The 27,577-nt window shown below is 47.5% G+C and overlaps 1 protein-coding gene across 2 annotated transcripts in view; it reads left to right on the top strand.

The window, feature by feature from the left end:
- The first annotated feature begins 633 nt into the window (after positions 1-633).
- LOC130376841 (ribosomal protein S6 kinase alpha-3) overlaps positions 634-27,577 on the top strand; it is a 29,352-nt gene continuing 2,408 nt past the window's right edge. Inside the window, exons 1-16 of one of the 2 annotated variants that reach the window (XM_056583740.1) lie at positions 634-898; positions 3,340-3,399; positions 19,955-20,071; positions 20,743-20,824; positions 21,386-21,466; positions 21,748-21,827; positions 22,474-22,580; positions 22,911-22,948; positions 23,100-23,242; positions 24,118-24,188; positions 25,251-25,339; positions 25,666-25,730; positions 26,101-26,203; positions 26,331-26,440; positions 26,598-26,723; positions 26,835-26,924. In XM_056583740.1, coding sequence (XP_056439715.1) covers positions 836-898; positions 3,340-3,399; positions 19,955-20,071; positions 20,743-20,824; positions 21,386-21,466; positions 21,748-21,827; positions 22,474-22,580; positions 22,911-22,948; positions 23,100-23,242; positions 24,118-24,188; positions 25,251-25,339; positions 25,666-25,730; positions 26,101-26,203; positions 26,331-26,440; positions 26,598-26,723; positions 26,835-26,924 — 1,425 coding nt within the window. In that variant the 5' untranslated portion in view covers positions 634-835. The remainder of the gene's footprint in view (positions 899-3,339; positions 3,400-19,954; positions 20,072-20,742; positions 20,825-21,385; positions 21,467-21,747; positions 21,828-22,473; positions 22,581-22,910; positions 22,949-23,099; positions 23,243-24,117; positions 24,189-25,250; positions 25,340-25,665; positions 25,731-26,100; positions 26,204-26,330; positions 26,441-26,597; positions 26,724-26,834; positions 26,925-27,577) is intronic. The other variant, XM_056583741.1, reaches the window with a different exon arrangement.

Genomic DNA, 27,577 nt, shown 5'->3' on the forward strand with positions numbered 1-27,577 from the left:
TCAGCTCAAGAGTTGGCCGTTGGCTCTCTGAGGCAATGAGAACCACAGCTCTATGCAGTCCACCCATCCCCCTCCTTAAAGCTGTACATTAGCTGTACAGATTTAAGATATTTATGCAGTTTATGTTGGAAACAGTGTAAAGTGAATATTGCAATAAAGTTTACTTTCAATATTTTACTCTGACTTTTTTTCTGATTAACATCATATGGATTTTTTAATGAGAAATGGAAAATGTTTCTGATATACCCCCATCCTTTAATATTTAATAAGTGGGACTCCCTGCTTATAGTATTCATATGTAAGGGTGCTGGGCAGACCCTCATATTCGTGGTCGGTGTCCTTGACCGTAATCCAGCTCTGACCGCCCGGCTCTTCTGTCTTGTAAACTTAAATCCTACCGTTATGATAAATGGTCAATCTGTCGCTTTTATGAAGAGTATAAATTGAACGGCCTGATTGTGTGTATTCAGTGGTGTGTGGTTACCTGCCTGCGAACATATGTCCCCGCCCCATTCTATGACGCAACGGTGACACTGCAGTCTGACAGACAGGTAAACCGACACCGGACGCCATATTGGGATATAGCGGAAGTGCGAGGAGGGGGTGGGGGGGAGGAGAGAGCGAGAGTGTGTGTGTGCGCGTGTATTTCTGTGTGAGACAGCGAGAGAGATTTCGCGCATTCTCACGTTGGTTTCTCCAGAGGAAGGGGCGGGTTCCGCGTCGTTGGTTATCCGGACTAGTGTCGTCGCAGCCCGGGGACAGAAGTGAAGCTTGTCCGGACCAGCGGGAGACGCGAGGAAAGTGACCGCGGCGGGGACGACCAGAAGCGGCCGAGATGCCTCTTGCACAGTTGGCGGATCCCTGGCAAAAAATGGCTCTGGGGAAGGTGGTGAGCGAGGTAAGAAGAGCAAGAGATTAGACGACACGGGCCAGGAGCAGGGGGGAAAGGGAGATTACACGTCGTTTTGTCCGCGGGGCTGTACTCTCTTGGCAGCACATCGTGTATATATAGGAATATATATTTATATGTATAATATTCTAGTGTCAGGGGAGTGTTCACACCTCACACTCGCTGTAAGATCGCTGTTTAGCTGTCACTGTCGGGGTGTGGTGGGTGGGATCCGGGTTCTGAAACTTTTGAAGGCGACCTACAAGTCTATAAGCCTTCACTGGATCTAAAGGTCTTGACTTACCCCTGATACCTGCCTACTGCAAGTTTATGAGGCTTGATAAAGAGGCGCTGCCACTATGCAGGAAGTGTGTGTGTGTGTGTCTGTGTCTGTGTGTGTGTGTGTGTCATAGGTCGGCGGTCTTGCGTGTGTGTAGGCCAACGCTTCCTGTATGTTGGCTATAGTACTGTCAGTGCCAGGCGAGTTGATAGAGAAGTTGATGGCGCGCGTGTGTGTCAGCAGTTTGTGAATCACGGGTGATTCACACTCAGAGCTCAGATCAATCATCGCGATTACACTGAGTCAGTCTGTGCATCAGCATCCACAACGCTGCTCTTGTCGGGACTCGCTCACACCGTCCGAATAGGTCTACTCTCGGCTCTTCCGCGGTGTCAGAAACGAAAACACTAGTGTGTGTGTGTGTGTGTGTTTTTATGTTATGTTATGTTGTCAGGCATGCTGTTTCTTTCGCGAACAGGGCAGAATAACCGAGAAAGCGCGCGGTCCAGGGGGTGACAAAGGGAGCTATGCGATGCAGATGTGAAATCGCTCTACATGCGAGTCAGCCGAGCGAATGGTGCCCGCTGCTGGAGCACACTGTTCTCTGCGGATTAGCCAGAGGTGGGGTGGCTGGGTTAGCTGTGATGCTGCTCAGCGGGGTGTGCCTGGCGCAGCGGTGATCAACCTGTATGGAGACGTCAGGCTGCACAGCAGGGAGAGAGGGAGAGATAGAGATTGTTTTCTTTCTGTTTTATCTCCTAGGCCACCCCTGTCCATCCCTGGACAACACTGCTTTCCTACTCAAATCAATTCAATAAAGCTTTACTGGTAGTGAACTTAAATAAAAAAATCAATATGTACATGAGTAAATGAGTCGACAATGTAACAACTACATGTATACACAAATTTATAACATTTTGACAGACTTATCATACAATACAAAGGTACGTAAACAAAATCGATTACATATGACCTTTCTTTCCCTTTTTTCGTATCCTTTCTCTTTGAAGCAAGCAGCATCGGTTGTATCTGGTCTGTTTGGAGGTTGAAGAAATCTGGATTTTGTTTGAATGATTTCATTGTATTTGGTACAGTTGATGAGAAAGTGAGACTAGAGATGATTTTATTTTTGACGGATACATTGTTTTAAAGGAAAGAAAGGGCTCTTGCTCACTCTTTTTTTCTGGATTCCTCTATCTTGGTCTCTCTGTCTCTCTCTTGGTCTCTATCTCTCACTTGGTCTCTCTCTCTGGGTATCCTTCTCAAAACCTCAGTCAGAAAGGGAGGAAGAGGGTGTGTTAGTAAGGGGGTTGGTGGTTAACAAGTGCCCCACCACCTCCACCACACACATTGAGGCCTACGGCCGCATGCTGAGCTCCGCCCAGAATGAGCAGTCCTCATCCTTAAGGCTGTCCTCATCGGTACCTTCAGCCCAATGCGCGGCTTGTCCTGGCGAAGGTGTCTCCGGACCCCAGCTGTCGTCCTGGCAACCGTGTTAATCCGCTGCATTACGCAATCATGCTAGTTTGCGCACATTATGTATTGTGCGTGTCAGTGTGTGTGTGTGTTTGTGTGCCTGGGTCACACTGATCGGAGCAAAGGCTTGTTTATTACGGGGTGGTAGGCGTTGAATAGCAGCAGACTGATTGTTTTAGCTGATTGCATAAAAACCAACCAATTATTATTTGGAATGGTGTACTAATGTGCCGCTGCCTCCTACGCTCCAAGGTCGTTAGTCATGAGCTGTGTTGTTAATGTTGTGTTCTTTGGATAGTTTAGGGGTGATGCTGCCTTGCTCCGGGGCGCCTCAGCAGCCTATCATAAACCATCTGGTTTGTTACCGTGTGAGATGGGATTTGTGGGGACTGGTCTGCATGTCTCTGAAAGATCAACGTGACATTTCATGACTTTATCTCAAACGGAGTACTGTATACTCAGAGAACACACACAAGAGAAAAACAAACGCACACACTTGTATGTGCCACCCACTTTCATAATGGCTCTGGTTTGTTATTGATGCGTGGGTACAGTGTTCTAACCTGAGGGATGAGTTCACACAGGCTGTCACACACACCAACCAATGAGTGTTGTCTCCGGCGCTTTATGTGCATTACGGTATTCATGTGGTCTGTGTGTGTCTGTGTGTGTCTGTGTGTTTGTGTGTGTGTAGGATACCCATCACGTTTTGGAGGATTCTGTGGGGGATGATGATTCTGTTCCTGTCTCTACGGTAAGACCATATATGTCTCTGTCTCTCGCCGTTATGTTTATGTTTTGATGTATTGCTCGCTCACCCCTTTTATCCTCGAAACATTTACAAGGACACGAGAGAAAAGTCTTGTCTGACGATGCGTGGCTGGCTGTGATGGAATTGAACGTGTGAACTTCTATCAAAGAGTTGACCTTCCTACAAAACTTTCTTTCCCCTGCATGTTCTCTCCTCACATTCTCCTCCTCTTTTCTTCCCCTTTATGTTCTCTTATGCTCACTTCAGATCAGAGATTTGCAGCCAGACAAAACAGTTTTCGAAAACTTCAGAGTAAGCGGTTTGTGATGGTTAGTTGCAGGTGGGTCCGAGGTCATAGCATGGCGTGTTGAGAGATTGACCCTCGCTCCATACGTTGAAGAACGTATAGAGGGTGTTTGAGTGTCCACCCCGTGATGGACCACAACATTAACACAAAGACTCTTTAGACCAATACAAACAATGTAACAGGTGTGAATATCACCACGCTGATCACAGTTTATCACCGGTTGCCAAAGAAGTGCAGTGTTATCGTTCATTCATCTCAGGGAACTACAGCCTTTGAAGTCAGTTTTGTTTTGGATGAGCCGGTGAATCGCCCGCTCTCGACGCCTGCCATAATGTTGGCTTAAGTGGCATGTCTCTGTCGCTGCAACCGACGCGGCTGTAACGTTCTCCTATTCTCTTTATGCTGTTCTATTCTTTTCTACTTGTCTTTTGTTGTTCCCTTCCCTGCTCTTCTATTTTTCTTTTATTTGTCTTTTCTCCTCGTCTCATTCTTCTTCTTTCCACTTCTTCCCGTTAACTCCCTCCTTTTCTCTCGGTCACTGCTGTGTGTCTCCTTCACCCCTCCTGCTCCCCTCACTCTGTGTATGGCAGGCTGCATTAATCCTGCCTGGCGTTTAACAAGCTGCTCTTGTAAACACGGCCTCTCTGTTTGGGTGTCACGCAGCCCGACATCCGAACACATCCATCCTCCCTCTGGCCATCTCTCTCTCTCTCTCTCTCTCTCTCTCTCTCTCTGTCTGACTCTCTCTGTCTCTCTTTATCTGTCATTGTCTCTCTCCATCTCTGGGCCACTCTCTGTATCTTCCAGTGTGTCGCTCTCTTTCCCCCTCTCTCTCTGTCTGTCTCTTACTCTCTCGGTCTGTGTCTCTCCGTCTCTGTGTCTTCTCTGTCTCTATCTCTGTGTATGTCTCTGTGTATTTGAACAGAAGCTATTGTGTGAGGACTGATAGTGATGACTATTTGAGAGAGAGAGAGTGTGTGTTTGTTTGTTAACTATCCATCGATCAATAGCAATCTATGCTTATGGTAGAAGTAGTTGCTTCTAAAATAAGAGTGTGGTCCGATCTGAGTTGTTACTTTAGTTGATCAACACTTGTGGGTATGTGTGCGTGTAAAAGGTCTAAACTTTTTCTTAGTCCCAGAATGACTCGTTGTATCTGGTATTTTATAAATAGAATCAAAAGCCCAGCATTGTTTATGTTAACGTTGTATTCCTTATTAGAAAAAATGAAATGGGTTATTACTCAATTATTTTTATTGCAACCGACAACTTCTGTTAACCAGCTCTGTGATAACGCAGAGCCCATCCTTTGAACAACTAGTATGATAGTCTTCTTGTGCTGGCACAACTGTCTAATATATACTATTTATTTTGAAAATGCAGTGTTTCAAACGTGGTAACATGCATTATATATCAACGTCATCGTAATTGCTTCCATTTTATCATTGTAACTCAATTAACACAATTAATTTAGAAAAAGCATGAGAATAATTCTATGTTAATGTCAGTCTCTTCTCACCGGTTGACGAGCATTCCACTCGGGCCAAAGCGGAGGGGGCATTATTCTCGTGACATCAAAGTGCCTTTTGGTATACACGCAGGAACACTGGCGGTGAGTGTGTGTGTGTGTGTGTGTGGATGTGTGGTGCTCCGTCTGTGCAGCGGTTCATATTGAGGGCAAGCGCGACGACATTACCATCCTAGAAAAAGGCTCATAAAGTTGGCATAGGTCGTCACCATTCGGATAACACGTCCACACCTCCTTCCCTTGCTCTATTTCTGTATCAAACTCTGGGGGAAACTGGGGCTTCACTCACACCTTAATGAATCAAGAAAACTGTACATAAAGTTCCTTAAAAGAAAGAGATCCTAGTTTAGTCCTGATACGGGTAAAACAGTGCACATATATATAGTTATAGTCTATAAAAACGAATAGAACAAACAGATGAATTGCACCGCGCGGTTCTCCCTCATGTGGTCTGGGTATACTGGTCTGCCGAGGTGCAGCTTGTGGTGAACAGCACGAGGTCTCGCGTTAGAGAAGCCCTCGCACCAACAGACCGCTGGCTCACGACACCGGAGTGTCTGGGAGACCTCTGGCTTCCTTTGCTCGCAGAGAGGCGTGGCGGTTAATGTTTGATCAAGACGCCGCCTTATCGCTGGTCTCTCGCCCCGGATTATCAAAGGTTGCGGTTCCCTCACTTGCGCTCTAGTGAGCCGACCGGCTCCGTCGGTGTCTCCCTCATTAGCGGTGTCCTTTACATGAGGTTTATTGAGGGCTTGATGCACTGAATAACCGATACATTGCGAACACTGAAACGATGGGTATATGTGTGTGTTGATCTGGCAACCCAGTGTGCCTGAAGTCAGCTCCAACAGATTGTTGTTAAAATACCCAGTCCCACTTAGTCGTGTGTGTGTGTGTGTGTGTGTGTGTGTGTGTGTGTGTGTGTGTGTGTGTGTGTGTGTGTGTGTGTGTGTGTGTGTGTGTGTGTGTGTGTGTGTGTGTGTGTGTGTGTGTGTGTGTGTGTGTGTGTGTGTGTGTCGGGTTGCAGTACGGGCAGCTGCAGCCATTGATTTTAGTTTTTTTTTTTAAATGCAGAGGAGATGGATTATGGATTGGCTGTCTGAGAAGAGCTGAACACCCATTACCACTCTCCCTGGAGTCTCTCTCTCTCTCTCTCTCTCTCTCTCTCTCTCTCTCTCTCTCTCTCTCTCTCTCTCTCTCTCTCTCTCTCTCTCTCTCTCTCTCTCTCTCTCTCTCTCTCTCCTCTCTCTCTCTCTCTCTCTCTCTCTCTCTCTCTCTCTCTCTCTCTCTCTCTCTCTCTCTCTCTCTCTCAAACAAGTACAGACAGAAAGCGAAAACATGCGTGCAATATACATTGCACATAAACACCAATGACAGAAAGAAACCCTTCCTGCACCCACCGGTAAAACGTGTTTCAAAATGAAGGGGGGGCTTATTTGTGTGTGAGGCAGCATACATTAGCTGCTCAACAATGTGTTAGCCTTTTCCACTGGCCACACACAGACACACACACACTAGATAATGAGCTTCTCTTGCTTGTTCCACTGTTACATTCTGGAACACACATCACTGCTCCATCCGTTGGGACGGAAAATGGTTTTCAGAACAGCATTGGATACGCCACTATTTACCATTCTATTCTCCTGAGGATGGAGCAACATCTGCTGCCCTCTTCCAACACACACATGTACATGCACACGCGTGCACACAGAGAGAGAGAGAGAGAGAGATCTTTTAAGGCTGTGCACCAATCAAATTCAATTCATCACAGCAGTGCCGCTTCAAGTTTTCCTGATTATGTTTGAGTCTAGCATAGCATGCTACCACTTGTAAACATGTTTGTTTTATAGATCGTATTATAACAATGACCTGCTAGTAGACCATGGTATGATATATTGGAGACGCTGAGATATCTGTTATTGGCGTTTGCCTTTCCTACGAAGATTCAGAAAATGGTTTAATTCCAAGTTCATCATTAATTCATAGAGAAGAGGAGGTCGCTGATATCTTTGTGTATCCCTTTAACGTGTCTTGTGTTAGATGACCACAGTTAGCGCAACAGTTTGTCTAGAGAGGACAGACTGGTGTACAGTTCGTCTAGAGAGGACAGACAGGTGTACAGTTTTTCTGTACGTGCAGAAAGACACGGACCAAATAAAAACATGCAGATCAGTATCACGGATGGCTGCAGATGAGCATTCAGGCGCATCCATAACACAGACACAGACACACTCACACACAATCACATACTGTCACACCAGTTGGACTAGTTTGGCCTCTCCGTTCTCTATATACGGGCATCAGACAAACATCTCTCACCAAGGCGCTGAGCTGGCTCAACCCCGGTGTTGCTCAGAATATCCCTTGGGCGCCCTCTTTTGTCCAATTAGCCAGACTGCAACAAGAGACAGTATGCGTGTGTGTGTGTGTGTGTGTGTGTGTGTGAGAGAGAGAGAGAGATGGCGAGAGAGACAGAGAGATAGTGGTAAGATGGAGATTGGCTCGGTGTGGAGCACTTTCTGGCAGATGTTATTTAATCTTCTCTGGCCATCTGGACTCACTTTCTCTGGCATCTTTAAACGCCCACATACACACATACGCCCACACACACACAGAGACACACACGCACACACACGTGTAACACATACTCTTATAACACTGACACATATTTTGTGTGAGTACTTTCCTTCAATTTGTGTGTGTGTGTGTGCGTGTCCGACCCTCCGAAGTGGTTCTCTGAATGTTTAATTCAATAATCTTTATTGGCACAGCTCTTTATGAACAATATTGACAAAGCGTATGGCATTAAAGTTCTTGCCACGTCTGGCGATAGGGAACATGGAATGGTTCTTCAGCTGATTGTGTTGATGTGCTGGAACGAAACAAGCTTGGCTGTTCGTCTGTGTGAGTGGAATGTTCTGTCGGCTTCTTGACTGGGCCAAGACACACACACACACACACACACACACACACACACACACACACACACACACACACACACACACACACACACACACACACACACACACACACACACACACACACACACACACACACACACACATATATATATTAGGGCGTGGAATGTTTTTCTTTCATGTCATTTGTCTTTGTTCAGAGTGAGCTGGTACTTTCCTCTACAGAGAATAATATCACGATAAGGTGTGTGTGTGTGCCGACTTCCCAGGGACACAACTGGTTGTGGATCCCTGTGGTGTGAGAGCAAGGCATTGTGGTACTGGCATTGTGAGGTCATGGGGTGATGATGCAATTTCTGCAGCTCGGCACCCACTTTCCTGAAAGCAGCTCTCTTCAGTAAGCACGCACACACGCCCACAGAAGCGCACACGCACGGTCTCTCTGGGGGTCAGTTGGTTGTTGTTAGTAAGGAGGGAGAAGAGGAGATGGGGCAGAATGGAAGACGATAGGTAGAGCGAGAGCGAGAGAGAGAGAGACGGAGAGAGAGAAATGGAGATAGAGGGGGAGTAAAAGGGGAGGAGGAGGCGGGGGAAAGACAGGAAGTGGAGAAGACGAGAGAGAGAGAGAGAGAGGGAGAGGAGGGGGTGATGGAGGAGGAGGAGGTGGGGGTGATACAGGAAGAGGAGAAGACCAGAGAACATAAAAGAGAAACACCAGTCCTTCCTCCCTGTTTCCTGGCATCCCCCCCCCCCCCCCCCCCCCCCCTGTCCTGGAATCCTCATCCGGTAACACCCTGTTCGCAGTCGGGTCCTCCATTACACTCCCACTCACCCGTGGATCATCGGAAGAACGGCCAATCACAACAGGACCTGACCGACAAGTGGGTCGGCAGATCCTCATCCCACGCATCCCTGTCTCTCTTTCACTCTTTCCCTCTCTTGCTCTGTCTGTGTCTCGTCTGTGTGTCTGTCTGCGTGTCTCTGTCTGTGTCTCAGACTGTCTGCTTGTCTCTGTCTGTGTGTCTGTTTGTCTCCGTCTGTGTTTCTGTCTTTGTGTGTGTGTGTGTGTGTGTGTGTGTGTGTGTGTGTGTCTTTTTAAATTGAATGCAGTTGGCTTTCTTAGCTAAGCAAAACAATACATTCATCCATTATCAACGGCAATACTAACAATATCTAAATACACACAATAATGAACTAGACGCAAGTCGATTAAGAAATAAAAATATACAGGTTAATTATTGAATTGATTAATTAAAGGATTAAACAGGAAGACACTCCCTCACTGTCCTGTCAGCGGCACCCCTATATAAGCACTGTGGGCGTCACGTCATTAAAGGAGGAGGAAACCCTAACCCCCACTTTTACAACAGTCTGCTCTCTCCATATTTTTACTCGGATTTAATGCTTATAGAGATATTTTAATAAAACACCTCACTTGCCGTTACTTTGACAACAAACCGACCAACCAGCGGTTGAACGCCGCTGCTGAAGCCGGCTCCCCCTCCCCCTCCTACCCCTTGCTCCTTCGTGTTTACATCATTTCAAAATGGCGAGGCGGTGGAGACTGACGTTTCCTGTTTCATCCTACGGTGGAGGAAGCTCGTTCCCCCCCGACAGTTCTCCTCTGAGTGGTCGTATCGTGGCGTTTATCAAAGAAGGCATTAGTCAAGGCTTCGAACCCAAGCTGCTCGTGGGAGCCACAGTTCACTGTCATTTGACCTCTGAGTGGAAGGAGGACAATCTGTATATGGATTTGTGACGGATGGATGAGATGGATCGTTTTACGAGTGTGGTTGGTCTTGTACCAACGCTTTTACATCACAACGTTGTTCGTTACCCCTGACAGGAAGTCAACCCATTTATCTGACTGGAAGCTGCACACGCACACCAACATAACCACGGTTAATCTCTCAACGGCAATTCTGGTCGCATTGCAGTTGTACGCATTTCAAGAATATGGCACAGAGGTTGGCATTCCAGATGTCTCCGTGGAAACCGGTGTGCTTCCGACCTTAATCACCACACTGACCCCAGCAGCTGGGGCTTTGTGTGGGGGTGTGTGTGTATGTGTGTTTGTGTGTTCATGAGTAATCCATGCATCACTATCCTCCACACCTCCCACCTAGAGTGAGGACCGAGACATGTGCACATGCAGGTTGAATTTAGCGTTTTTTTATTTCCATTTAGTCATTTGGCACACTTGAAGACGATTTAGACACTCTTTTCAAAAGGGATGTATTTGAGATGCAGGTCATTAAGGAGCATTAGGGTTCAGGGTAACCTCCTCAGGGATGCCTACAGGTAGAGTGGGGACATTGGGGTTTCAACTTAGAACTGCACAGCTGGTTGTCATAAGCCTCAACCAAATCCTTTTCTTTTTGTCCTTATTTCATTCAATTTATTTTTGAAAACCATGTTTGGCACAGCCCAATAACAAGCTCTCATTAAGTTTGACTTCCCACGATGACCATGCACACCTGTCATCACCTTGGTTAAGAGGAGGAGGTGGACCAGTTCCCAGCTCATGATGCTGCTGCTGCTGCTGCTGCTGCTGCTGCTAGTTTGATTCCCAACAGCTTCCCGGAGATGTTTACAAGTCATAAAATGCAAGTCCAAATCCCGTGGGAAATCTTTGAGCTGATGTCCCAGCCAAGTCTCCAAATATAAAAAGCATTTGGGCTTATCACCCAAAATATATCCCAGTCTCATAAACTTTAATCCAAAACAACTGTGGAAGAGACGGGGGAGCCTACGATGAATTTCCAAAAGGCCGTTCTTTCACAACGAGAATCTTCTAATGACGACCCTTATGGTAACGAGTCGCTATCAGTCTGAAGTCCCTGAAGGGAGAATGCAACTCAAGTCAGAAAGCAATGAGTCTCCATCTCTGCCTGTTCCCCACACACAGGGCCTTAAACAGACATCTACACGACCACACTTCTACGACATCAACAACGGTTGTTTATATCTAATCAGAACTGAGGAGAATGCCTGTGGAGAACACTGTAGCATCAGAGAACCACTGGGCTGAAATGTTCATGGGGGATGCGTACTGTGTGTATATAGTACCATGACATAACGACAGGGTTCAGTCATGCATGTGACAAGTACTCTGAAAGAGGGAGTGAATGTCATGTACTTTGTGTGTAAAGTATTGTGCAATAGCTACTGTTGTATGAATACCCCATAATTAGCTCCACTGATTGGCAGCACGCAAACAAGCTGACGTGTGTGTGTGTGTGTGTGTGTGTGTGTGTGTGTGTGTGTGTGTGTGTGTGTGTGTGTGTGTGTGTGTGTGTGTGTGTGTGTGTGTGTGTGTGTGTGTGTGTGTGTGTGTGTGTGTGTGTGTTGTGGTGACCCGGCTCAAGGAACAAGAGTCTCGGATTCTCAAACTGCCAACAAGGCACGTTTATTAAGTCCAAACAACGGAAAAAAGGGGAATCACCCGTCAATGCAAACTATAACAAACTAAAGAGTCTGGGCTCCGTGAGCCACTGGGGATGCTGTGGCCGTGTCTCACGCGCTGTCCCGGTATCCAGGTGAGGTACTCCTTCCGTGGTCTCCTGTGGTCTTCTCTAGACCGGGTCCCGGGCCAAAGGTCCATCCGGGTAGGGAATCTCGCTCCGCTCTCTGCTCCCACATGGGTCACGTACCTCCTGTCCCAGACTACCTCTCAGCTTCTCTTTTATAGCCCTCACCTGGGTCTGATTGGCCTGGTACACAGGTGTCTCCTGTTGGCGTTGAGTGGGACCTTCTCAAAGCGACCCTTGGCGCCCTCTGGGGGAAAAGGGTGGTAGACAGCCCGTATTACCTGCCCTCTGGGCTTCCAGGCCTGCCGTGTCGGGGCCGGGTTGCCACAGTGTGTGTGTGTGTGTGTGTGAGCGAGCAAAACAAGGAAGAACACAAGGCAGAGTAGTGAGCTTCCAACAACCCCTCTTTGCTAACGATACTAAAGTGTGTGTGTGTGTGTGTGATGTCACTAAGATGACCCAATCTGAGAGCCCCATTGGCAACGGATGAAGCACTAGGATATGTTCCCCTAATGAGGGAGGGGTGGGAGGGGTTGGGGGGAGCGGAAAGGACAGAGGGAATCGGAAGTTCAACAATGGGTTTACTGTCGTACCACAGAGCGTGCATGCGTGCGTGTGGGTGTGGTTGTGCGCGTGTTTGTGTATGGGTGATGTACTGGCAATGTGTGTGTTTGTGTTGTGTACTGGTGCTGTGGCACTGTATGTTGTTTACTGGCATTGGGGTGTGTGTGTGTGTGTGTGTGTGTGTGTGTGTGTGTGTGTGTGTGTGTGTGTGTGTGTGTGTGTGTGTGTGTGTGTGTGTGTGTGTGTGTGTGTGTGTGTGTGTGTGGTGGGGGGGGGGGGGGGGGGGGGTGGGGGCAAAAAGGACCTGGGACACATTCCCATGGCAACGTGGTCGTCATGGAAATAAAGTTTTTTGTGACTCAGATCCACCCACTTCCAGCAACCCCACCTCTTGCTCTCACTCGCTATCGCCCTCTCTCTTGCTCTCTCTCTCTTGCTCTCTCTCTCGTAATCTGTGGGGATCAGTTGACAGCAGCATGAGCGGGACAACAACAGACATGTGCGTGCACATGCACTCTAGCAACCAGAGCACACACGCATCGCGGTATTCTGGTCTCACCTGCATCTTGGTGGGAGAAATGTGTGTAAGTGAGGAAACATGTTATTTTTGGTTGTGTGTGTGTGTCTGTGTGTGATTGAGGATCTGTCTTCCGAGTTCGTGAATAAATTATGAGTTTCTCGCTCTGCCTCTGCTCATCCATACTTGATAACTTCTCTCTATCACTCTCGTTTTCTGTCTCCATCTTCTCTTTACGCTGCGTTTCCTCCACTTCTCCTCCTTTCCATCGTCCTCTCCTCTCATTTGAATATCTCTACACACACAGACATATCTGCATTGTCTCCCCATACTCCGCCTTGCTTCTCCATTCATCCCCGCCTCTATACATCTCCCTGTTCCCCTCTCGGCCTCCCTGGCGTCTCCGGTACTGTGATCGCTGAGCTCTGATGGCACGGTGTCATGAGGTCATGAGTGCTGATGTCATGGCTGGAGCGACAGACGCCCGTCTTGTCAAAGCGAACAACAAAAGCACAGTGAGCCCAGCCTGCGTGGCACTGCGTGTGACGGCGTGGGGACGGTCTTAGAGGGGGTCGATAGCCATCAGGAATGAACGGGCACTCTGGCCAATTTGTCCTTCAAGATGAGAATTGCCCCTGATAATGTGGTTTTAAATGCCCCCGTAAAATATGAGTTAACTCCTGCATTTGACTAGATTCTCTTCAAAACTGAAGGGCTATTTTCTGTTTTTTACTCTGCATTTAAGTCTCTTAACAACGACTTGCATAACGTTGACCTTGGTCAAACGCCGGGCTTATTCTTGTGACCGAAAGTGTTGTGTGTGTGTGTTTGGTTGTGTGGGCATGTAAGTGTGTATGCATGTGTGATATTTGAACCTGTGGGCTTAGTATAGCGGAAATGCATTGCCTTTAACCCCACAAATCCCAAGCGTGTCTGCCTCTTTTGTGCGTGTGTGTGTGCGTGTGTAAGTACAGAGCCATTCGGCCTGTTAATTTGATTGCGTAACCACTCTAGAGGACACAGATTGTCTGTCGGGTATGGAATTCTTGTCGCGCTTACACACACACACACACACACACACACACACACACACACACACACACACACACACACACACACACACACACACACACACACACACACACACACACACACACACACACACACACACACACACACACACACACACACACAAACCCCCCCCAGAGGACATTCCCCTTTACACGTAGAGGGCAAACCCTAATACGCACGTGGCCTTCCCAAATCAAATCCACTGTAAATACTTTGAATTTTTCAGAATTCACAGTACAGTGCAGCAGCAGGTTCCAGTTTCTGCCGGACAATACCGTGTCCACACCAGTCGGGACACCCTGTTCTCTCTCTCTCTCTCTCTCTCTCTCTCACACCCCAGCAAGGCGATAGTCTCTCCACAACAGGTGGACTTAATCCCAGCAATGGTACACATCCCGTTACTAGTCTGCCATTGTGGGTGTGTGGGTGTGTGTGTGTGTGTGTGTGTGTGTGTGTGTGTGTGTGTGTGTGGAATGTCAGCATTGATCGCGTGTGTGTGTTTATGAATAAACTCCAAGGTGATTAAGAAATATAGTGCTATAAAAGATACCACTACGACTACTATTACGGCTGTAACAAAGAAAGATAATTAATAAAATGCAAAAGAGGAATCTATTGCAGAATTGATTCATGGATGTTTTTTTGGTCAATTGTGGGACGGTCAATTCATCGATGTATTCTCAATGTTGTTGTGTTGCTTGGCAACCTTGTTTGATCATCACAGTCATTATGCCTTCATAACTTTTATAGTTAAGCTTCTAAACGTTACGAAGGGTAGACTGGGGGTACGTGGGGTTGACGACACGTCCTCATACTAACAACACAGGTCGCGTGGTGTGCGACCAGAGAGCTGTGCTGCTGATGGCCGAGGGTCAGGCCATGACACTCGCTGCAAAAATATATAAGAGGCCGTGCAGAATGTGCATTTGTGGATGTGTTGCTGTGTGCATTCGTGCCAGTATAGTGTGAGTTTGTGGGTCTGGAATGAGTGCTCTTTGAATTTACGTGACATTTTCCATGTGTGTGTGTGTCTGTGTTGTGGTGTTGTTAGGTGTGTGTCTACGGGAAAGGGATCACTAACGGACGGGAAAGGTCCGGGTCAGCTGATGGAAAGACGGGGTCGAAGGTCACAGTGGGTGTTCAGGGGGATCCCGCGTCGCATCCTATTTTAGGCCTCTCGACCCCCTCCCCCCCGTCCCCCCGTCGCTGGGTATCCCCTCACATTGAGTCACACACACACACACACACACACCCATAAACCAACACACACACACACACACGCAGCGAGAGAGGGCAGTCGTGGACCAATGCCTGAGCAGCACGTACAGGAAGAGTGTTTGGCATGCAGATAAACAGACACACGCTCTCACACACGCTAACGCTCCCTGACACAGCGCGACCCACAGCGCGAACCGGCCTCCACTCGGGACGCAGCTAGACACACAAACACACACACACACACACACAGGCAATAGAGATGACACACGCGCGGGGAGGCATCGCGGAGCCCAAGGCGGTGTGTGTGTCCCTGGTGGCCCTGGCCAGGGAGCTGAGGACCAGGCTGAGGGCGCTCAGGCTCGGGGGGCCGCCGTCGGACAAGCACTCCCCCGAGCGGGACCCGCGGCGGGGGCCCTGGGACCCTCCCAACCCCCGGGGCAGGGCTCTGGGGACCGGGTGCACCCTAGGGAGCGATGGGGCCGGGGGCGGGGCCGGGACGGGGGCGAGGGCGCCATGGGGTCTGCCCGGGGTCTTTAGGAGGACCAGATGGAGAAGGACGCCAAAGACAGAGACACCCAGAGTAGCTGTGAGTACTACTCAGTGTGGGTCTGTGTGTGTGTGGGGGATTTTGGTCGGCTCATGCCTCTGGTGTGTGTTTATTTTGTTGTCTATACCTCTATTATCCTTGCTAGTGTGTGTCTTACTGTGGAGCCGTGATCCAGAGTGTGTGTCTGTGAATGCACAGAATCCGTCTGTCGTACACAAAAGTTCCGTCTGTGGAAACCCGAACCCTGAAGTGTCGCTGGGAATACTTTTTAGGAGGCCGGTGTGGAAATATCGGATAAACAGGTGCTCCGTACCGACACGAACATGATCACATCAATCACGTGTTCAAATAGAATAAATGTCATCCTGCAAATGTACGAGATCAACGGTTGTTAGGCCAGAGACAAATATCACTTAATGGCTTGAGTCTCATTAGTATCTGCCAATGTTGAAAAACACATTAAGATGGAAAACGTCTAGATTCACTTAGTATAAGTGTGTGTGTGCACCTGCTTGTGTGTGCATGTACAGTGTGTGTGTGTGTGTGTGTGTGTGTGTGTGTGTGGAAACACACAGCGGGGGAATTCAGTTTATTAGGTTACCACTAGGCTTGTCCTTTCCAGCGCTGACGTGTGCTAACATTAGCATGGGTGCTCTCCCTGGGTTTTTTGGACAGGACGTAGGAATGGAACACACTTCCTGTGGCTCTTGGCAACCGTCGCTAGGCTTTACAAGTGGCGGTTACAGTGAAAATTGTTTTGTAAGTACAGTTCCCAAATATGGGGATGACGTCTTTCAAACGGGACAAGGTGTTTATGAAATAACATTTTGGCTGTTGCTAACTCAACTGACAATGTGGTCCACATATTTCTCAACATGACCACACATTCTTGTTTCCACAACAGTTGTTGAAGAGTTGTCAAAACTAGAATATAATCGTCAAATTGGCGATGAGAACCTTTTTAGGCCATTAACAATCCACATGTTTTGAGATGTTTTGTGTACCATAAGATTATAAACATGAATTAAAACATATTGAAACATTTAATATGAGCATATCATAAAATCGGTGGCTATTCAGATGAAAGAAAACGTCCCGTCATTTCCACTGATTCCTTTCCCCTCCAAATGGACCGTTGGTGAATTGTCCTCCCTTGATCACGATGACACAATAAATGTGTCAACCGCCACAGTGCAAATTTATAACCAGTGCCATGGTCCTTTATTTCGTATCGAGTTATTCATCGCTAATATGTAGTTATGATTCATAATAACTGGCGCATGCATTCATTAGGTTTCCTGAGGGGAGCCGACTGATTACATTAATGCAGGCTATGGCCACTGATGAGGTTAGTAGAATCTATTTGCAGCGATTAGCTTTATTGCTAAGGGGCGTCCTCTCTCTTTCCTGTTCGCCGGGGTCCACCAGCTGGTGCATGGAGCTGTCTGAATCAAATGTCTTCACACTGAGGAGCCCAGGAAATCAGACAAGGAGGAGAAACACCCAGAAGCTTTGAACTAAATATATGAACATGAATGTATCGCTACTTATGTAAGCTTTGGAGGTTAGACACTAGTTCCTTTTTTTAATGAGGTTCGTCCGCTGGGAAAGTCCAACGCATGAATGTCGTTTAGGTGCGGTCAATCTGATTGGCAGCTGAAACTTGTTTAGATGATTGGACCGCCTCATTCACAGGCTCCGCCTCCAGTCCTGGCCTGGCCCCGCGTCATATTTAGATTGTTTCATGCTATGAGTGTGTGGTTGTTGGGCTCAGATTTTGACCTTGGATGTGTGTGAGCCACAGTTAAAGTTAATAATACATTATAATAATACAGCTTGCACTAATGAGCATTTCATAGCTAAGCAAGTTTCGGCACCTGTTAAATTATTATCAACCGATTTAGATAATTTAACGCCTTGGCAAATTCAATCATGTGCGCAACTGTATTTTTGTATATTTTTTTGCGTGTGTGTGTGTGTGCGTGCGTGCGCATGTGCGTGTGTTAAGAGCACAGGTGCTTGGCTTTGCAGTTTTTTTAATCCTTTGATTAGAAGGCGTTACATGAGCATTTTGTCAACACGTCTGCCAATCTCCGTCTGTTGCCGCACGCACGTGCACACACAATCACATGCAGCCACACGCAATCACACAAAATCAAATGCACACACACACACACACACACACACACACACACACACACACACACACACACACACACACACACACACACACACACACACACACACACACACACACACACACACACACAATCACACACAATCACATGCACAACATTGCACTCAGTACTACTCAGTAGCAGGATAAACCCCTTGTACCTGAGTGGTGGGTAGATGCAGTCTGTTTACTTAATACCATCAAACTAACCAGAAGCTCCCCTGCACCTGGACAACGCTCGTTACTCGGCTCTGCTAGGACTCTTATGTTCTGGAACGGTGAAATTGCAGCATTTGGAAGAGAGGACAATTTTGCTTTGAAGTTGAAGCGAGAAACTGAGGTTGTCTGATAAGTGTAAAAAGGAAAAGTTAAAGTGGCAAGCTATTTGGCTGATCCTCTTGAGGCACACACCGCGCACGCACGCGCGCACACACGCACTACACTACACTTCTGTATTCCCACTGAGGAGAGCGGGAACGGTCCAAATCAGAGCAGAGGTGAGAACAGTTGAAGTAAAGATAGAAAATGTGTGAGAGAGAGAAGGAAGAAAGGGAGGGCATATTAAAGGATGGCTAGAGGGAGAGAAAGTGGGTGAGAGGGGGAGGGAGGGAGGGAGGGAGGGAGGGAGGAGGCACAGGAAGGAGGACGGCGGCAGACTCAGTGTAGGAGAAGTAGAGGAACGGAGAGGATCACAAGCCCAGGCGGGATCCGACGCCGACATGCTCGCACCTCGGAGCCACGGCCGAGACTACAGGACCCACAATGCACTGGCACACCCAACCCCGCACAGGGCGCTCACCTGGGAAGTAGAGGTGCGGAAGAAGGGCGGAGAAGAAGACACGGGAGGTGAAGATGAGCAGGTGTGTTCGCAAAAACAGGAGCAGAGGAGGGGAGAGAAACGCAGACCATGCTGTAGGCTAGAGAGCTTTGAGTGGAAGGAATGAGAAGGTGTGTGTGTGTGTGTGTGTGTGTGTGTGTGTGTGTGTGTGTGTGTGTGTGTGTGTGTGTGTGTGTGTGTGTGTGTGTGTGTGTGTGTGTGTGTGTGTGTGTGTGTGTGTGTGTGTGTGTGTGTGTGTGTGTGTGTGAGCGGTAGCCGAGGTGAAATGCAAAGGCATGGTAGGGATATCAAGAACGGCGGGAAAGTGTCTGGACCTGATGGACCGAACCCAAGGATACGACGGAAGGAGGTAGAGTGCCGGCTGGGAGTGGGACCATTGGCTGGGAGGGGGACCATTGGTCGGGGGGGGGGGACCATTGGCTGGGAGGGGGACCATTGGTCGGGGGGGGGGGACCATTGGCTGGGAGGGGGACCATTGGTCGGGGGGGGGGGACCATTGGCTGGCACCAGGGTGGAAAGACGGAGGGACAAGGAAGCGGTTGTCCGGATGAGAAAGAGAGAACTGCACAGAAACAGAAAGAGGATCCTTGTGGGTTTATTGTTGTGGTTTCATCGCGTCATTGGGCAGACGGAGCCTGCTCTGGTACATAAAATAGCTGGCAAAGGGGGATTTGAACACACGCACACCCTCAAAGTGTGAGATCATGAGTCACTGAGAACGAGATGACAGGATGTGTGTCAAGTGTGTGTCGGAGATGAGAACATGATGATTTTGTGTTTGTGCTCGATTAAATTTACAGTTTTGGTGTGTGTGTGGCTTTCAATGCACAGTGCTTGTTTGTGTGTGTGACTTTGAATGTACAGTGCGTGTACTTGGATTAACGTTGATGACTTGAATCTCTGTGAGGAGGAAGATATCAGACGTTGTTCCTATATCTTAGGACTTCTAAAGGACTTCTTCAACTAGTGACATACATACAATGTACATTTGCATACAGGGCTACACACACACACACACACACACACACACACACACACACACACACACACACACACACACACACAAACTCAGACGATGAAGGTATCCCTGAGTAGTGAGATATGGACACGATGGGACCAGAAGCATCGCAGCATGGATGGCACAGGATCTCCATTGTTGTGCACGCTGTTGTAGTGGCTCACCGGAACATTGTGTAGTCGAGCGGAGGGTCACCTGTTCACCGGGATGTCATTCTGCTCTTTGGTCGGTCCTCCGGCATCTGAATAGGCGTTTGATGTTTTCGGAGTGTGGATCATAGCTGAATAAGGATTCATTTTCTCTGCGTGTGTCTGTGTGCTCCACAGGAGGAAGTCCCCATGAAGGAGATCAACATCACCCTGCACACGAAGGAGGGGTCGGAGCGCGCCGACCCGCGGCAGTTTGAACTGCGCAAGGTCCTGGGACAGGGCTCCTTCGGCAAGGTGTGTGTGTGCGTGTGTGTGTGTGATTTGTACTGCATGTTTAAATGCACTTAGTGTGATAATGTGACGTGTGTGTATTTGACATTTGTGTGCGTGTCTGTCATTTGAGCCTTCATTCACACCTTTACTGTTAACACATGCATTGCGAGTGAGTCTGTGTGTGCCACAGATCTCCATAATAATATATTCCCAATGCCAGTATTTGACAGTAGGTTGCCATGGAGATGGCAGGATGAGGGTTCTGGTATCCCCCGTCGAGGGCTATTACCTGTGTGTGTGTGTGTGTGTGTGTGTGTGTGTGTGTGTGTGTGTGTGTGTGTGTGTGTGTGTGTGTGTGTGTGTGTGTGTGTGTGTGTGTGTGTGTGTGTGTGTGTGTGTGTGTGTGTGTGTGTGTGTGTGTGTATTTCATGAAGATAATAATAACCATTACCAATGAAGTGGGTCATATCCAAGCAAATGTTAATGTTGTTTGTGCTGTTTTGTTGGGGCCAAGTGGAGCCTGTTTCTAGAGCCTGGTGCACACACACCACAGACATATAATTAACACACATACCCACACACACATATAATTAACACACATCGATTATACTTCACACAGCCGAATCTATACAAACACACCCCAGACACACTATTCATATCATCTTTGTGTATGTCTGTGTTTGTGCCTGCAGGTGTTTTTGGTGAGAAAGATCACAGGACCAGATGCAGGCCAGTTGTATGCCATGAAGGTTCTGAAGAAGGCCACGCTTAAAGGTAAAGAGAGAGATGCAGGCTGAGAGAGGAAGAGAAGCAGAGAACGAGAGAGAGAGAGTATGGCACAGGGAGAGGGAGGCAGAGAGAGACAGAGACGGAGACAGAGACAGGGATGGGTCAAATGGGAAAGTGGCAAGAGATCTAAGGGAGGAACACCTGTCCTGTTCAACTAGCGCCCTCTGGTGGTTGTAAAATAACACATCCCTTGAGCTCTGTTTTGATCCAACTGAACTGAATCTGTCTCTCCTCCTCTTTGTTCAGTTATGCCTTCAGCTAACCAAGGAATATGATTTAATTCACAGACAAAATAAGTCTTTGACCATAACAAGCTGGGCCAGGTCACGTCTGAGTTCAATATCTCTCCAAGATAGAGGGAATCTTTCCTTTTTTAGAGTTCTGCCTCTTTGACAATATCAGCAGTATGTAATAAGCAGGTCTCATAAAGGTTTTTCAATTTGATTGAGAGGGAGAGAGAGGTGGGCTAGCTAGTTTGTATGCACATTTTCATGCACATGCATGCATGTGTATTAGTATACATTTTTTTCTGTTTTGTGTTTTCAGTGCGGGACAGAGTGAGAACTAAGATGGAGAGAGACATCTTGGTGGAGGTCAACCACCCCTTCATCGTCAAGCTGCACTATGGTGAGTCAGCGAGTCGGCCCACCAACCAATCCCTGGCGTCCGCGGTGACTCAGCAGCTGAACGGCGGCCAATCACCTCTTACTACAGTGTTATGGGCTCTGTTCCTGTTACAGAAGAAGCATTTAGTGAGGAGGAGGAATGAATCAGTTCCCTGACAACAAGCACTTCTATTCCCTGCCCTTTCGCTTCTCTCCTTTTTATTGTTTTTAACCTTGTGCTCTCGTCCCTCCCTCCTCTCCCTCCCTCCTCTCCCTGCCCTCCCTCCTCGTTCTCTCCCTCAGCATTCCAGACCGAGGGGAAGCTGTACCTGATCCTGGACTTCCTGCGAGGAGGAGATCTGTTCACAAGGCTCTCCAAGGAGGTACCCCGCAGTGCTCCCCCTGCAGCCTTAAGGCCCTGTTCACCGGGGACGGGGCCTTTGGGAGGGGACAGTTCACAGTGTAGAACAGGCAGGGAACAGCAGCTCAAACACAGAGTAAAGGTTCAGAAGCAGACGGGATGTCGAAGATGGTTGACGCATGTTGACTATTGGCCAAGACACTGTATAGTATCTTCTGTAGGAGGGTACCATTAGTTAGCATCCACTAAGATACCATTGACAACCAGGCCTACTTTTCAATTGTTTTTTTACAAAGAAAATCGATTTTCGAGTCAGCCTGATGAGATAAATATTCCTGAAGCAAAGATTCCTGATTTAAAAAAATATATATTTACCTAGCGGCCATCTTGGATCTAAATGCTAGCTGGGTGGCGGACCAGAATGTGGACTACCGTAGCTAAATGGTTACCACGGTGTAATGGTTTGAGCCAATGTAAGAGCAACGGCACCACTAACGTACGTGTGTGTGTGTGTGTGTGCGTGTGTGCGTGTGTGTGTGTGTGTGTGTGTGTGTGTGTGTGTGTGTGTGTGTGTGTGTGTGTGTGTGTGTGTGTGTGTGTGTGTGTGTGTGTGTGTGTGTGTGTGTGTGTGTGTGTGTGTGTGTGTGTGCGCGTGTGCGCGTGTGCAGGTGATGTTCACTGAAGAGGACGTCAAGTTCTACCTGGCGGAGTTGGCCCTTGCGCTGGACCATCTGCACGGTCTGGGAATCATTTACAGAGACCTGAAGCCCGAGAAGTAAGACCCCTGTGCCATACAACAACATATACAGACATAGATGAATACTATCACTGTCCTATACATCAACACATACACACAAAGATAATTACTACCCCTGTCCCATACATGAACACACACACACACAAAGATAAATACTACCCCTGTCCCATTCATCAACACATACACACATAGAAATACTACCACTGTTCCATGCATAAAGACAGACAGACAGAAACAAATACTACCCCTGTCCAGTACATAAACACATCATGCACACACATAAATTCTTGAATTAGTAGCATGAATTAATGAATCTCATTTTTAATGAAACCATGTGTGTTATTTCAGCATCTTGTTAGATGAAGAAGGACACATCAAACTCACAGGTAGGGTGTGTGCGTGCGTGTGTGTTTTACTTCCTGTGTGTTACGGTGTGCTTGCATTTATATGTTTCAATTTATCCTTCTGGCTGACGTTCATATTATAATATGTGTGTGTGTGTGTGTGTGTGTGTGTGTGTGTGTGTGCGCGATGCAGACTTTGGCCTGAGCAAGGAGGCCGTCGACCATGAGAACAAGGCGTACTCGTTCTGCGGGACGGTGGAGTACATGGCCCCTGAGGTGGTCAACAGGAGAGGACACACGCACAGCGCTGATTGGTGGTCCTACGGCGTGCTCATGGTGAGAAGGGCGCCCGGTTGGTCGTGGCTGCCTGCCAATCAGATTATTGGACATTCATTGGACGTCAACTAAATCTCAGAGAGAATAGTGCCCGTGTGGTAAAAAAGGTCATTTTGATCGTATGTTTTTCTCTTTTTGTCCTTCACAAAAATGGAGGATAGGGGGAGAAACATGGACACTGTCTTTCCTTCCTCTTGTCCATTTGTCTCTTTGTATTCTCACTTTCTCTCGTTTTCAAATGTGGGTTTTATTGGCCTGCCAAACGTGTTTACATTGCTAACCGACGTACAAAGTAAAACGCTGACACTTTACAATTAGGGTCCTATAATTGACCATTATTTAACATTAGTTGATGCAGTAACATGTATTCCATATCATATAGCATATTAAATAATGTATACATTGATCCCTTAGTTAACATGAACACACAGTAAATGGTTACTAGTTCATTGTTAATAAACTGTTAGTTAAAGTCGAAATCTGGAAGATTTAATGTAAATTACCATAATTTACTATCTATTGCATTGGTAGTGGAGCCTATGGCCCACTAAGGAAAGCCCTTGCATTGGCAGTATCACTAATGTACTGAACTGGGAGTCATCTCTGGGAACCATTACCACTTATCACCAAAGGTTTCGCTGAAGAGAACAAAATGGAAAACTTTGAGATTGCCACTTTAATGCCTATAACTGTTTTGGCTAATGTGACTTCATGATTAACTAATGTATCCTTGTTTTAAAGTGTTGTCCCAGTACCAGTCAAATGAATGAGATGGTAAAGAATAATATGCCATACAAAAACAATGAAAAGATGTATATATACAGTGAAAATGATGAAGCTAACTCTTTCCATTTCTCTCTGTGTCTCCCCCTCAGTTTGAGATGCTGACGGGGACTCTCCCCTTCCAGGGGAAGGACAGGAAGGAGACCATGACCATGATCCTAAAGTGAGTCCCTTCCCACTCACACCTGCACTCATATGTCCCTCTGCATTACAGAGAGGCATAGAGTTTGATGGAGATAGAGAGGGAGAGATTGCGAGAGAGAGACAGAGTTGGATGGAGAGAGAGCAAGAGAAGAGAGAGCCATAGAATGTGTTTAGATTGTATGTTGCTTTGGCAATAGTGTTTCATCATTCATGCCAATAAAGCACATTTTATTTTATTTATGAGAGAGAGAGAGAGAGATTTTTTTAAATATATATATATATAAGGAGAGACATAGAGAGAGGGATACAGGGAGAGAGACATGATGACTTATGGGGATGCAGAGGGAAAGACAGAACAGAGAGGAACTGGGAGAATGAAAGAGATGGACTGATCTATTAGGATGGCTTCAAAGGAATGGAGAGAGAGAAAGAGGGAGACGGGTGTGAGTATAGAGTGATGGAGGTACAGAAGGGAGTAAATGTAGATGAAAGGGGACTAAAGCGGAGAGAGAGGGAGAGAGTTTTATAAAAGGAGAGTGAAACGTGATCTCTATGCTGTCGCAGAGGAAGCAGTCTTTCCTTTCCTCTTTTTTATCTCTCTGTTTGCCTTTCGGCATGTGAAACGCTGCGCTGCAGTTCTTTAGAGTGCTGACCTGGTTTCCTGTGAGAGTGCACAAGTGTTTGAGTGTGTGTGCTGGTGCATGTGTGTTTATATTGCAATCTAGTAATTCAGAGGCAGCGGGCTGAGCCCCAGTGCAGCCATCGTGTGAATAAACAAGGTATTAGTGACCGTGGCATCATGACACGGACATAATTATACCCTGTTAGCACTTCTCTTCATCGCTCTTTTTCGTGTGTGTGTGTGTGTGTGTGTGTGTGTGTGTGTGTGTGTGTGTGTGTGTGTGTGTGTGTGTGTGTGTGTGTGTGTGTGTGTGTGTGTGTGTGTGTGTGTGTGTGTGTGTCTGTTCTCCTATTGTACCTCTCTGGCCTCTGTTCTCTATCTTTCCATGCTCTCTTTCCCTCTTTTTAATCCCTTTTTCAACATTTCCTCCCTCCCTGCCTCCCACCTATCTACCTCCAGGGCTAAGTTGGGGATGCCACAGTTCTTGAGTTCAGAAGCCCAGAGTCTCCTCAGGAACCTGTTCAAGCGGAACCCGGCTAACAGGCTAGGTAGCACATCCGCCCACCTGGCAAAAGCTCAGAAGCTGAACACGCTGAACACCACATGCTAAACATGCTGCATGGATGAAGTGGCTACAACTAGCTAACACTAACAGCTCTAATGACAATTGTTATAGCTATTGTTCGCTATTGATCCTGTGAAATTCTGTTTACAAGGTCAATATCAGCCCACTATCTCGGTGATCTGTGCTGACGTGTGTGTGTGTGTGTGTGTGTGTGTGTGTGTGTGTGTGTGTGTGTGTGTGTGTGTGTGTGTGTGTGTGTGTGTGTGTGTGTGTGTGTGTGTGTGTGTGTGTGTGTGTGTGTGTGTACAGGAGCGGGACCAGATGGTGTGGAGGAGATTAAAAGACATCATTTCTACAACACCATTGACTGGAATGTGAGTCACTCTCACCTCTTCTCTCTCTCCCACTCCACCTGTTGTTGATACCTGCCATTGCCATAGTAATACCAAAACAAACCACTGTCCTTGCCTCCGAGTCGACCTGCTCTCAAGCACTTCATCACCAACACACCTCATCCAATACAAAGTGTCACCAGTCAGCCTCTGTGATATGGAACTGTCTGTTTTCACCATAGATTGATTAGCAATGGGGATGTTTTAGCTTTTGAGCTTTGTCTGAGCTCTCTCTCTCTCTCTCTCTCTCTCTCTCTCTCTCTCTCTCTCTCTCTCTCTCTCTCTCTCTCTCTCTCTCTCTCTCTCTCTCTCTCTCTCTCTCTCTCTCTCTCTCTCTCTCTACCTGGTGTAGAAGCTCTTCCGCAGGGAGATCCCTCCTCCTTTCAAACCCGCCTCAGGCCGTCCCGATGACACCTTCTACTTCGACCCAGAGTTCACCGCCAAGACCCCAAGAGGTACACACTCACTCACTCTCTCACTCACTGACACACACAGCCTCACAAACCCGCCTATACATATTTTACCTGATAATAGACATAGTGTGTGTATGTGTGTGTGCGTGTGTGCTTGCACGCTCTCCAGATTCTCCAGGAGTGCCTCCCAGTGCCAACGCCCATCAGCTCTTCAGAGGCTTCAGTTTTGTTGCGATAACGGAGGAAGAAACTCAACCATTACCAAATGTCATAGTAAAGGTATTATATTGTTGATGCATACCCTGGGAACGTTATTGACCAATCAGGATCAAGTACTGAACAATGCTGTATAATAACGTTTACTTTCTGTGTGTGTGTGTGTGTGTGTGTGTGTGTGTGTGTGTGTGTGTGTGTGTGTGTGTGTGTGTGCACTCAGCAGCTGCACAGAAGCACGTCTCAGTTCTCGGACGCGTATGACATCAAGGAGGACATCGGCGTGGGGTCGTACTCCATCTGCAAGCGCTGTTTACACAAAGGCACCGGCATGGAGTACGCGGTCAAGGTAGGCCCCGCCCCGCTCCCACTGCCCCGCCCCCTCCAGCAGGGCGTCCGCTCTCGTCCTCGCGCCCCTCCTCCTAGCGTGTGTAACCAAGCCTGCACCCGTCGTCCGCAGATCATTAGCAAGGCCAAGAGGGACCCCACGGAGGAGGTGGAGATCCTGCTGAGATACGGCCAGCACCCTAACATCATCACCCTCAAAGACGTGAGTCCCGCCCTGCCAGTCTGACGCTCTGACGCTCTGCCAGGGAGTGGACCCCCTGATCCCAAAGCACACAGCGCCAGACAATGTTTATGACTGATTGCGGCCGTTAAGGTGTGTTCCCAACAAAAAATGAAGGCGTGGCTCGAATCCATACAAGTCAAAGTCATTGCAGAGAGGCATTGACTTTAATGCACTGGGTCCACACACATACCAAAGGACCCATGTTTGGGTGTGAACGCACGTCTCTGATACTTTACAATAGGTAAAGACTCGTGCTGGTGGTCATCTGGGCCGTGGTTGAGAATGAATTGGCAGAAAGGAACGTTATTGTTCACAACTATTCGCGCCGCATTTGGTGTGAAAGCACAGTTAGGCTTGAGTCCTGCACAAAGTGAGCAGAAATAACAATGAGCCCACTGAAGAGGACCTCCACTCCAACTGAACTATAATGCTGGGTCCCATATTGACAGTGGGATTGTTGTACTATCATTATAGTTGCATTCGTATATGTACTAATAAATTATACATTAATGTATTGTTAATGTATGTTATATTGTAGTAAAGTCTCCTAAACATAATGTACTGCTCGTAACTATGAATCATTAGCAATTATGATGACGCCTCTGAGACCTTTAAAACTAACAGTGGATCAT

This window comes from Gadus chalcogrammus, chromosome 23 (assembly GCF_026213295.1).
Source record: "Gadus chalcogrammus isolate NIFS_2021 chromosome 23, NIFS_Gcha_1.0, whole genome shotgun sequence".
Lineage (NCBI taxonomy): Eukaryota > Metazoa > Chordata > Actinopteri > Gadiformes > Gadidae > Gadus > Gadus chalcogrammus.